Raw genomic sequence first — 12922 nt, forward strand, 5'->3', positions numbered from 1 at the left:
GTGAAAGTAATATACTTGGCTTAATGTGTTTATATAAACAGTTTCTAGATGGTGATAAAGAATATTTTTGTAACATACAAGAGTATATTTAGGTATAAAAAATATATTTTTAATAGTAACATACATAAAGATTTGTAAATGGATATAAATCAGTGTATTATAACAAAAATAAAATTTATATATAACATACAACAAATTTTAATAAATTTAATTTCATTTATAAAACTTTAAACCCGCACATCGGACGGGTCCTCGTCTAGTAATAAGATAAGAGAATTATTGTGAATCAAGTTAGTCAATGTATCAAATAAGTAGCCAAAGGTTAAAAAATGGATTGCGTAGCTTATGGTTCTGTATAACTCAAAGTAGGTTTGTTTGGTTTGGACCGTAACTTTTTTTGAGAAAAGAGTAATGCTTGACAAAGAGTAGAAGAATCGCAATAGGATTTGATTGATTAGTGTAACCACAAGGTTAAATTAGTATAAGTAATAATTAATTATTGAGACTAATCAATCATCATCGCCTTTTTTACAGCTGAGAACGTTCAACAAGCAACATCAAAATTTGAAGTTCGACAAATTAGCCTAAAACATATGAGACTCATCATATCATACTTAGGGGGTTCAATAATTAAGGGAATGTTTGAGTCTTAAACTAGTCCCACCAAATGCTTTTACTTGTAACCACCATTTCAAGATCAGAAAAAAAGAAAACACATGATTCCAAAGCAGTGGTTGGCTAATCAAACCCATTAAAACAGCCAAAAAGAAGTTCATCATTGGTTTACGATATAACAAACTAAGAAATTTAGTCTAACTGTTCCATACTAATACATAAGCTTATACTAAACAAGAATCCAGAACCTTTCAATTCCATGGTGCAATTTCTAAGTAGCTCAAAGGCAGTGAGGACTAAGTACGGAATTCAGCTCGGATCAATACAATAACCGTTCTTGATAGATGTCAAGTGCCTTGATGATCTTTCCAATGAACATCTTCCTGTGCATTCTATACTTAACCGCTGTCACAAACGTTGTCCTTGCTTCTGACATTGAACCTGTCACGAAAACGACAGCTAAAGTGTTAATCTGTATTCGAAATAACTAATCAGTGTATACATATCTTTAATGGCTATACAATACCTAGCAATTTCTGGTCTTGCTCTGCTGTTGTGGGATACTCCGCAAGCATCTTTCGACATTCATCTTGCAACTCTTTAACTGCTTTTTTCTCCGCACTTGGAATTGGAGGAAGATCTATATCTGACCAAGTAGGCAATATCCTTGCTGCAGCTATAACTGCTCCATCAACAAAAGTATCACCTCCTGATAACTCGCCTGCCACAGAACAGATTTAGGTAAACATTCATGCTCATTACTCTTTCTTTTGTTTAGGAATAGAGAGCAAACGAAAGAAAACAAACTTACTATCATGGTAATACTCTTCAGGAAGACCAAAAATATTGAAGACAGATAAAAAGGAATTTAAATGGATGCGAGCATCTCCAGAGAACTTTATAGCATCCCACGGATTCTGCAGCAGACTCAACAAATAGCATAAACAAACAAACTAGCAAAGTAACCATAGTTTTCGGGTAAAACGAATGTGTTGTTGTGAAAAGCATTACCACGGGAGTTGAGAAGCCATATCTTTCCATAAGCATGTTGTTCTTCTGTCCTGGCATGTAGTTAATCGTCATCTGCCAAAAGCATTATAGGAAAATGAGATTAGATCATGCGTTGATATGAACCTGACACTTTTGGAACATTTGAGTCCCTTACCTCTTCACCTTTCTTGATTGCTTGACCAGCATTTGACATAACCTCAAGCATGCGATCTTTAGGACGCCAATGTAGGAAACAGTTTGGTTCAAAGGAATGGTTTAGCATGTCTGTAGAGAAGATAATGAAATAATTCCATGATCAACTGTGAGTCCTCAACACCAAATTCATTGATTGTAATAACCAAACAACAAAATCTTCCTTACCAGCGTAAGGAATCATCATATTTAATTCCTGAACCAAAGCACCAACTCTAGTTTGCATACTGATGCATCGTGTCTGTGCAATACTAACCGCCCAAATGAATCTTTCTGGATCCTCAGCTAGCCTTTTGATTTTCAGAGGAACACCTGAATGCTGAGTTGGAATACAACTTGTCAATGAAAAAAAACAGCCATAACTCAAAATGCACAAGACATTATTGCAAAGCACTTCATGCCTCGTTACCCAATTCTTTTCCCAAAATTCTAGGACTCGTTTCTGTTGTTGTCTAATAGTTGAAACAAGATCAGGATCTTGAAGCTCCGCAAGGTCTTCCTATATCAACAACACATATCATCAAGTATAACATCAAAAGAACAGTTAAATAGATAATGTAACAACTAGAAGTAAATGTGATCAGTTTCAACTCAACGCACCTCCGTAGCTAGAAGCAAGCTGCTGCACTCATCAGCAGCTGGCAAAAAATCACCATAGAGTCGCCAGAAGTGATCTTCCCGATCAAAAGCAAATAACAGAAGACACGCTAATCTGAGATCCCAATCAATCTGTAATAACCAAACACACTTTTTTAACAATGTAAAGGACTTTGAGAAAGATGATGATATCAAATAGCACAAAATGTGTTATTTACCTCAGGATCAGTTGAGTTGATGATATCGAAAATGGGATGACCAATTGGAACAATATCAGGGAAAAACATCCAAGGGTGCTTCTGTCTAATAGTTATCATCAGTTCTAAAGGAATCTCCATTATCACCTGCAGTGAGAGAAAAAAAACAGTTCAAACGAGAATGCCTTAAAGAGATAAAAAAAGGTGTGAACTTTAAAACTAAAGAAGACTGACTCTAGCTCGACGGCGAGGTTCAATATCCTTAGAGGCATAAATACCAAAACCATCCGGACCTTCTTTAAACTCAACCCCATAAGCTCTCACACTACGAACGTATCCGATTTTGTAGAAATCCGGATCTGCTGGCTCCAGCTAATGAAAAAAATCAATTTCACAGATGAGGGGCCAATGCACAGAATTGTCTAAAGTTACTTCCTTTAGAACTCATTTAAACCCTAAAACACTCAAGATTTCAAAATTTTACCTCCGACGAGGAAGATTCTTCGGAAGCAGGAGGTTGAAACAGAGGGAAAGGTTGTGTCTGAAGAGAAGTGACTTTGATGGGTCGGACACCATTTTGTCTCTCTCTTACGAAATTGCTTCTGGGTCTTGGTGCTGATACAGTTCCGTTGTAGAAACCCTTTGTGTTCCGGAAAAATTTGAGTAGTCAGAAAATTTCAGACAAAGACGCAAACAGTTACATAGAAACATTAGGTGATATAGAGAGACATGATTAGGAAGGAACCTGAGGTTTGGAGATGAAGGTGTTGGTCAGGTACTGAAGAGAGACTGAAGAAGCCATTCCTCAACTGAAAAAGAAATGGGGTTTAGGAGAGGGACACGAAGATCGTTATCCTTTGTTTTCAAGTTTTTCTTGCAATTACTCTATATATTAAGTTTTGTGGTAAAGTATGACACGAAAGCTTTCATAGCTCAGTTGGTTAGAGCACCCGTTTAGTAAGCGGGAGGTCTTGAGTTCAACTCTCAATGAAAGCAAGTTCATTTAAGTTTTTTTATTTTTCTTCACTTTTGTGGAGTGTAGCAAAGCATATTCAGGTTTTGGATAGATACACAAACCTCTCAGCAAGCAAGCTTTCATAGCTCAGTTGGTTAGAGCACCCGTTTAGTAAGCGGGAGGTCTTGAGTTCAACTCTCAATGAAAGCATTATTAGTATTTTTTCTTTTTTCCTCTCCATTGAGTTAGGAGTTTTTTTACACCCAAATTTGTCAAATACAATGTAGGTTTATTTTTGGCCATAAAATAAACATAACTCTATCTTTCACTCTTTTATTTTTACAATGTAGTTCATATGTACATCACATGATCTCAAACATTTCTTTGTGTAGGAACTATTATTCTGCTACTTTGGAGTTTGGTCATATAATTATTATTAGGGTGTAGAGTTGTGTGTGAGAGGTTCAATTTCTGATGGAACTTCACGAGCTCTTTGGCTCTCAAGCGGCATATACTGTGACATGATCGTCATAATCTCCGAGTCCATGTAAGACTGTGTGAGGAAAACCCAAGAAATGTTAGAATGAAAATCCTAAAACAGAAGTTCAAAAGTGCTTTTGTACAATCAGAAAGAGTAGTACCCTGAACCGGTATTTGTAGAATAGATAACCAGATAAACCGGCTACTGCTACGATAGCTAGTATCAAGACTGTGAGCCACCATGCTGATTTTGATCCATATCTCTCTGTAAAATATGGTTGAAACTATCAATGTAAATAGTGTAATTGTTATGATATTTGATTCATATAAATCTTGATTGGTAATATTCACCTATACAAGTATCTTGATCGTTTATGTAGAGCCGGTCACCAGAACAACTGCATTTGTATCCACCCCATGAGTTATTGCATCTGCAACCGCTGCATTGACACGCCGAACGCTCTTTACATTCGTTAATATCTGCAACACAGCCATATCAGAACACAGAATTACATAATTGGTAAATGATTATGTGGTTTCTTTCAAGTTAAGAGTTAAGGACCTTCACACGTGAAACCGTCGCCTTGGAAACCTTGAGGACATTTGCAGCCAGTAGACACAGAGTCCTAATTGATAAATAACAAAGAGATGATCGAACTGAAACAAGGAACTTTGAAAGGAAGGGATTGGATTATAACAACAAGAACCACTAAACTGAGCAAGCCGAGAAAGTTAAGCCATTTCTTGTGTCAGACCAGCAACCTCCATTGTTTATAGTACACCTCGCAGGTCCATAAGCTGCAGAGACCGGATATTCAGATTAGAAAAGCAAGAAACTGGTCTCAAAATTTGAGGGATATGTCGTGTGAAGTGTGAACTTACGTGTACATGAAGTGTACCCGTCGCCTTTATATTGAACACCTTTTACAACCGGACACTCGCAGAGTCGTCCTCTGAATGTGTCCTGATCAAACAAAACAGATTCATGCATTATAGGACTAGAAAGAAAAAAAATATCTCTATAGATTCCACATTTTCTATAGTTCCAAAACATTTTCCAAACAATACTGATATTCAATATAGTGATGAGATGTGATGTGATAAGCTCGGTTTTATGACATACTTTACAAGCAGTTATGTTTGCTTTTGTGTCCTGCCAGCAACCACCATTGTCTTCAAGGCACTCATTTGTCTCTAGACCTGTGTTTAAGCAAATGGGAGGGTCTGATGTTTCGTTGAATCCAGCACATATCGCCTTAAGAACAGCGGTCCTCTCCAATCTCCCTTCACAATTACAAATAGAAACAACATACATTTCAGCATTTTCAGAAAGAGAGGGTGAAATTGAAAAATAATAAGATCTAAACCTCGGTATTGAGCGTTGTTGATTACTAATGTTGGCAATATCGTAACATCTCCCCGCTTTCCTCGGCCAATCTTGATATGATTACATACAAAACAGTTAAAAACCAAACCTCTCTGAAATGCTTCTTGAAAATATAAATAAAGAAAGGTGAAAACTGACTTGTGCTACTTGCTCAGTTCTTAGAACTTGGTTCTCGATATCAGCCTCAGGATCACCGATGCATTTGTTGATCTTCTCAATGGGTAACTCTGAAAAAAGTCTTGAATATTCATAACCAAAACAAACAAAGACTCTCTTTCTTCATAATCTAAAAAGAAAGAAAGGATTCTTACTCAGAGATTTGATGACACTCTCAGCACACTCTAAGCTATACTTCTTCTCCTTCATCGAACATCGAGAATGGAAATCAGTAACATAATCCCACCAAACCCAAGGCCGGCTACTCTCATTCGCAACTCTATGCACACAAAGCTGTCTCAGATTCTCAAACACAACATCTTTCCCTTCATACCCTTCTCTGAAATTGTTCTCAGGGTCAGGAGCACAATACCTCCCATGGTTTATACACTGAGACTTACAATGTGGACTGTTTATATACTGAAAAGGGCAAAACCAAGTGATATAATGCGGCGTAAACGCAGCATAACCGCCTTTCTCGAGTATCTGAGCATGACCTTTAAAGTTCTTGACAAAATCCATCTGTTCATCACACCGTGCACCACACTCGTCGTTGCTATTAGTCCACAGCTCGTATTCTACTCTCTGATCAGGATGAGGCACTGATTCTCTCCAATCTAGTTTCAAGACTATGTTTTTACCTTTCTGAAACCCTTGTCTTAAGCTATCTCCGAACGATTTATCGATCAAAACCGATGGGATTGTTAGCTTCTCTATAAAACCATCCGCGTCTCTGCTCTCCTCTGGTGAATCCATTGTCAACAATGGCTCGTCTACATTATCCGCCACAAGAACTGCCGCGGCTCCTGCTTGCTGCGCGTGCCACGCTTTCAAGGCAAAGTAGCAACCTGAAACATCCAGTAATGGAGCAAAAGTAACTCTTAAACTAATGATACAAAACATTAACACAGATCCATTGTTAAAGTTTAAATCTTTCAACTCAAATGTAAATTTGCAGCATAACCCATCAGTCATATTGGCTATTACGGTTAACATGGTGGATGGCTAGGGATACAAGTGACTAAAGTTTAAATCTTTGAAGTCTAAACCTAAATTTGCAGTACAACCTAGAATTCAGAACAAACCGTATTTGATATTCGTACCAATCAAATCTTAGAACAAAGACATGTTTCAACTATTTGCAAAACAACAGTAAATGAACAGCAACAGAGGTTTTAAAACTTTTGTACCTCCACGATCGAGAAGAAGAATAGTGGGACGAGGAAACTTGGGCTTGAAGGTTTTACCAAAAGCAGAGCAACCATCGGTTTTACTATCCGGATAAACCACCGCCCCGATTAAAAACCCGCCGTAATCGGGTAACCCGAAGTTGGCAATCGAGCCGTCACGCTTCGACCTCATCTCCTCTGGATTCAGCACGCTTATGCTTTCTTTCTCCACCACAAACCTCGCGTCCACGACCACCATGGCGATGAATATGATGATGGTCAACGCAGCGAGGAGATAGGTCAACGAAACTCTCCCGTTGACTAAACCCATCTCTGAAGACACCACCAGGATGGGTTTGGTCGATGATTGATCTTTCTAGTACTGTTTTCCCGGTAAAATGAAAGGAGAGATTCAGAGAGAACAACAAAAAAACAAAAAAACAAAAACAGAGGAAAAGAGAGAAATGAAAGTTTCTGATTGAAGATGATAACATACTTACTAGTTTATATATATAAGTACTTACTAACAAAGATAATTATATTTAAGAAAAATCAAACTTGGAAACATATGTTTTTAGAAATTGGAAAATGTTAGACTTTTGTTAGTTTATGCTTTTTTTTCTATACTGGTTGGTGATATAGCAAGAGACTTGATCAAAGTCTCGACTTTGGAAAATTATTAAAACATTGAGTGTGACAATAGACAAGATATATTATAGTTATTAATTTTCTAATTATTTGGATTAATTCTTGCTAATTACTTAATTATCATTATGATAGAAAAAAAAAAAAAAAAAAAAAAGTTATAACCAANATCTTTCTAGTACTGTTTTCCCGGTAAAATGAAAGGAGAGATTCAGAGAGAACAACAAAAAAACAAAAAAACAAAAACAGAGGAAAAGAGAGAAATGAAAGTTTCTGATTGAAGATGATAACATACTTACTAGTTTATATATATAAGTACTTACTAACAAAGATAATTATATTTAAGAAAAATCAAACTTGGAAACATATGTTTTTAGAAATTGGAAAATGTTAGACTTTTGTTAGTTTATGCTTTTTTTTCTATACTGGTTGGTGATATAGCAAGAGACTTGATCAAAGTCTCGACTTTGGAAAATTATTAAAACATTGAGTGTGACAATAGACAAGATATATTATAGTTATTAATTTTCTAATTATTTGGATTAATTCTTGCTAATTACTTAATTATCATTATGATAGAAAAAAAAAAAAAAAAAAAACAGTTATAACCAATACATTAATAGGGATTTCTCGTTCTCTCCTATCTGAAGACCCTTTTCCCATTCCTCTTAGAATTTGGTCGATGTAGTTTTCAAACCCTTTTCCTATTCATCTTCTAACAATCAAAAGCCCTTTATAAATAATACAATCTAATTCTTTACTGCTTTACATAATCTTCATCTACTTGTAATTTTTGTTTTTAGGGTTTATCAACAGGTTTACTTGGCTGTATCGATACGTGAAGAACGATGTTGTTCCGAGATGGATTGTCAATGTCGCTTGGTGTCATCAGTGTTATCAGTTGGAGTGTTGCCGAGATACCGCAGATCATTAGTAATTACAATCAAAAATCCATTGATGGTGTCTCTATAGCCTTCTTAACGACATGGATGCTCGGTGATATCTTCAATATTGTTGGCTGCTTATTGGAACCAGCTAGTCTTGCGGTACAATTCTACACGGCTGTGGTGTATGCACTGGCTACACTTGTTCTCTATGTTCAGTCAATCTATTACGGCCATATCTACCCACGGTTGAAAAACAGAAGGAATCATCAGGTGGTTGATAATGTGGAAGAGCCTTTGCTTCATGCGGAAGCCACGCGTCCTTCTACCAAATCTATGCTATGTGTTGTCTCTGTGTTCTTGTTTCTTGGATCTTTCAATATGTTAAGTGGTCCAAGAAGTATGGATTTGAGAGAGAAAGATAGAGTGTTTGTTGTTGTTGGAGGAGCAAGAAAGCTTTTGGAGGTCAGTAGCGGTAACTTGGGAGGAGGAAACTACAATATGGGAATGTTGTTGGGTTGGGCGATGGCAGCTATTTACCTGGGTGGAAGGGTTCCTCAAATATGTATGACTATGAGGAATGGACATGCTGGAGGATTGAATCCGTTGATGTTCTTCTTTGCGTTTCTTGGTAATGTGACTTATGTTGCAAGCATACTTGTGAAAAGTGTAGAATGGTCGAATATCAAACCGAATCTACCATGGCTTGTTGATGCTGGAGGATGTCCTGTGCTTGATTTTATTATTTTGCTTCAGATTTTCTACTTCCGTTGTGGCAATGTCAATAAAGATTCCGACAAGAAGGGGCATGAGACAGGGGAAGAATCTGTCTAATGGCTCAAACAAAGGCCTCACACAGATATGAGTTTTGTCTCATCTGACCAGCAAGATTCATCTAATGTAGTGTAGTTAGTTTATATTTTCTTCTTTTAACAGGATTGCGTTTTTAGGCTGATGAAAGTACTCTTTGAGTTTTAGTAATAGAAGATGTTTATGGTTTCTGAACATCTTCATCCATTGTCAACAAATTTTTATCTTTATGCATTGCATTGTGGCGGATAACAAAACCTAAATGGATTTTTTAATATTTTCAAAGCATAGGCTTTCAAGAGACTGACCTTTCTAGATGCTACATTCCCCCAGTTAAGTTTACCATAGATATGTACCAACAATGTTTTAACGATAAAATATGAAGCCAATTAAACCATACGTGTGAACATGCTTACCCTATCAATCCCTCGACCAAAATAGGAATCACATTCTCATCCAGCATAGACCAAAATGTCTCTAACGACATTTTCCACTTCTCAAGACTACATAATTAATAGTCATTGAATTGCAAGAGACTTGGTCGTCTCGCTCGGATATTTTGTCGAACAAACTTATATACACATTTCACAAGAGTCTTGTCTCCGTACGGACCGTACCCAAACTTGAAAGTAAAATGGCATTCTCAGGTTTTTAATTAAACAAAGAAAGAATTAATCAAATGTTATCCAAAAATTGCTTCATATCTAACAATCTTCTAAAAAATGCTCAAATGTTTATTGCCCTGAGTGTAATTACAATTTAGCTTTTGGGTTTAGTTTTTCGATTTTGATTAAAAAAAATAGACACATCAGCAAATTAAAATACACATCATTTTCGAATTTCCACGTCACAACCCAAAAAAAAAACTTAACGGCTGAGTTATAGTATTTACGGGAAGACGAAAGGTCTCGTCGATTCATATGACAGCTGAGTTATAATGTTTTGTGGTTGAGTTATCACAAGAAATAATCTGAAAGCAAACATTTGGTTTATATTACTTGACGTCTGAGTTATAGTATTTACGGGAAAACGAAAGGTCTCGTCGATTCATATGACGGCAGAGTTATATGCTTTGTGGCTGATAGGGGTGGGCAAAATACCCGTACCCGATACCCGAACCCAATACCCGAACCCGAACCCGAACCCAAAGTAAGCAATTCGGATCGGGTATAAATCATCCAAACTATCTGGTCGAGTGTTCATATTTAATAAAACGGGTACCCGAACATCCGATTAAACACCCAAAAGCATCCATATGATCATAACATTCCCGATTTCTTGTTTCTCATGATTCTCGAGATTCTCGACTTGCCATATCCCGATTTTTGTGATATTCAAACCAACCAGAAAATCCCCCAATTTAACAAACTGGAAACCCTAAAAGAATCATTCTCATCGTTCCCCAACTCTCTTCGATTTGAGATCTCAAAGCAAATTAGGTAAATCACCTTCTTCTTCGTCGATTTTATCAAATAACTTAACATAGAAACTAACAATATGAATTTAAGCTATTTGAATTCTTTATTACGAGTGTTGTGTTGTAGTCTAGTAACAATTATATTTAAATTCATGCTTGTGTGTGTGTCTATGTTTTTTTGCTTGATAGATTCACCATCAACTCCACGAGAATTAATTTAAAGTGTTGGAGTGGGTTTCTTACATTTCATTGCTTTTGTGTATGAGTGTGTATGTGTTTCTTTCGTACTTTATTTATTTTTGGCCTCAATTCTGAATTTGTTTTAGTAGTGGAGTCAACAAACAGTTAATTAGTCTGAGTTATAATAATTAGAAGCATCATTAAAACTCGATACACATTATGCTTTTGTTTAAGAATTCTGATTAGTATGTTTTTTTATTTCTAGATGGATTCATCATCATCTCCGAACCAAGATGCTAGAGATAATGAAGAACATGTACAAGAAGAAGAGGAAATGACTCCAGCTCAGGATCAAAGGGGCAAAAGGAAACATACACAAGAAAATTGAGCTACTTCTGAACAACCTAAAGAAAAGAAGATAATCCCCCCAAGGTCAAATGTATGGGATCATTTCACAAGAAAACAAGACCGTGACAAGTGTGTTTGCCACTATTGCAAAAAAGAATACTCATGTCCATCAAAGTCAGGGACTAATAACCTGTGGAATCATCTTCATATCAGTAAGTCATACAAGGCATGGCAAGAAAAAGAAGATAAGGCTCAACAAGTTATTAATATGCAAGGGAATTTTCAGAGTGGAAAAGTGTCTGAGAAGATTTTCAGAGAACCATCAAATGAGATGCTTGTGATAGGAGAGTTGCCATTGGCTTTCATTGAAAGCATGGCTTGGAAACACTTTTGTGACAAGGTAATTAATTTTTTTTTTCTTTTTTTTTCATCTACTTATTTTTGTATCTTACTCTATAGAAGTATGTTTCTCTATGTATATCATCAAGGTAAACTTGTACAAACCTCCCTCAAGAAGAACAGCAACAAGAGACATTGTTCAAATTTATGTTGATAGGAAGGCTACTATGAAACAATGGTTCCTAACTAACAAGTAAAGAGTCTCACTTACAACAGATATTTGGAAGTATGAAATCACTGGTAATGTTTATTTTAATCAGTAGCTTGTTTCATTTTTTTTTAGACTTGTTTATTGTGTTATTTGGCTTAATCTTTCTTTCTCTTTTTAGGTTCAAGTTATATGGTTATAACAGCACATTACATTGATGCTCACTGGCGGTTAAAGAAGCTGATCATAGGGTTCAAATATGTCACAGATCATAAAGGTATTACCATTGCTAAAGTCCTTCTTGAATGCTTAGCTGACTGGGGAATAGAGAAGGTATTTTGTGTCACTGTGGACAATGCAACAGCTAATAGTAATGCATTATCAACATTTGAATCCAACTTCTCTTTGATATCCGATGATTCTTTAGTGATTAAAGGGGATTTTTACATATGAGATGTGCTGGTCATATTATTAATTTGATTGTGAGGGACGAATAGGATAAAATAGATGATAGTGTGGCTGCAATCCGTAGTGCTATATTATATTTTAGATCAGGAGGCAGAAGGCAAGATGCATTTGATCTTAAGATAGAATCTAGTAGGATGACAATGGGCTGTTTGCCATTAGATGTAACAACTAGATGGAATTCCACATATTTGATGTTGTCAAGGGAAGTTAAGTACAAGGAAGCTTTTGATAAGATGGAGCTTGAAGAAAAACTGTACAATGATCATTTCATGGAGTTTATAGGTGGTAAAAAACGGATTGGACCTCCTTCAATGGCTGATTGGCATGCAGTTTAAAAGGTTAAATAAGTTCCTAAACATTTTTTACGATTCCACATTGGTAGTCTCAGCTTCTACAACTCTGAATGCACACAAGTGTTATGGTGAGATAATGAACATAGCATTAGAGCTTCAATTGCTTTGTAACAACTCTGATAGTGATATGAGGGTGAAAGCTCAAGAAATGTTTAAGAAATTTGATAAGTATTGGGATGGCTTGAAGAACATCAACAATATGTTGGTAATAGTCACTGTTTTTGATCCAAGAAAGAAGATGCAGTTTGAAAAAATGTGTTTTGACGAGTTGTATGGAGAAGACTCTACACAGTCTAAGGGGTTCACTACAACAAATATGTACATTGATAGCAGACGGATATAGCTCATTTTCCGTCACTGCTATGAAAGATGAGATTTTTTTTCGCTTACTTTTTAATAGCATCTTATTAACGCTATGATAGGAAAATTATGTAGCGGGAAACAAAAGTGACTTTTGTCCGCCAATACTTAGTGAAATTATTCACTTAATCGCCAAATAAAAAAAAAACCC

At 36.2% G+C, this 12922-nt stretch overlaps 3 protein-coding genes and 2 non-coding genes across 5 annotated transcripts; 3 read left to right on the forward strand and 2 right to left on the reverse strand.

Annotated features, from left to right (window-relative positions):
- Positions 732-3447, reverse strand: LOC104718296 (protein PLASTID TRANSCRIPTIONALLY ACTIVE 14-like). The gene is made up of 12 exons (XM_010436015.2): positions 3358-3447; positions 3097-3252; positions 2847-2984; positions 2634-2759; positions 2419-2547; positions 2228-2317; positions 1987-2137; positions 1781-1890; positions 1627-1698; positions 1427-1532; positions 1142-1336; positions 732-1056 (listed from the first exon to the last, which is right to left on the reverse strand). Exons 1-12 carry the CDS (start codon positions 3412-3414, stop codon positions 935-937), a joined length of 1452 nt encoding a protein of 483 aa, XP_010434317.1. The 5' UTR covers positions 3415-3447; the 3' UTR covers positions 732-934.
- TRNAT-AGU lies at positions 3535-3608 on the forward strand. Its single transcript has one exon. It is a non-coding gene; the product is annotated as a tRNA-Thr (tRNA).
- TRNAT-AGU lies at positions 3704-3777 on the forward strand. The gene has a single exon. It is a non-coding gene; the product is annotated as a tRNA-Thr (tRNA).
- Positions 3836-7248, reverse strand: LOC104718297 (vacuolar-sorting receptor 7). The gene is made up of 11 exons (XM_010436016.2): positions 6781-7248; positions 5746-6438; positions 5573-5661; positions 5415-5484; positions 5171-5331; positions 4930-5011; positions 4763-4845; positions 4610-4673; positions 4399-4527; positions 4209-4312; positions 3836-4120 (listed from the first exon to the last, which is right to left on the reverse strand). The coding sequence occupies exons 1-11, from the start codon at positions 7088-7090 to the stop codon at positions 4004-4006; spliced, it is 1902 nt and encodes a 633-aa protein (XP_010434318.1). The 5' UTR covers positions 7091-7248; the 3' UTR covers positions 3836-4003.
- On the forward strand, positions 8253-9122 carry LOC104720226 (probable vacuolar amino acid transporter YPQ1). The gene has a single exon (XM_010438169.1). The coding sequence runs from the start codon at positions 8253-8255 to the stop codon at positions 9120-9122; it is 870 nt and encodes a 289-aa protein (XP_010436471.1).

This window comes from Camelina sativa, chromosome 10 (genome assembly GCF_000633955.1).
Source record: "Camelina sativa cultivar DH55 chromosome 10, Cs, whole genome shotgun sequence".
NCBI classification, from domain to species: Eukaryota; Viridiplantae; Streptophyta; class Magnoliopsida; order Brassicales; family Brassicaceae; genus Camelina; species Camelina sativa.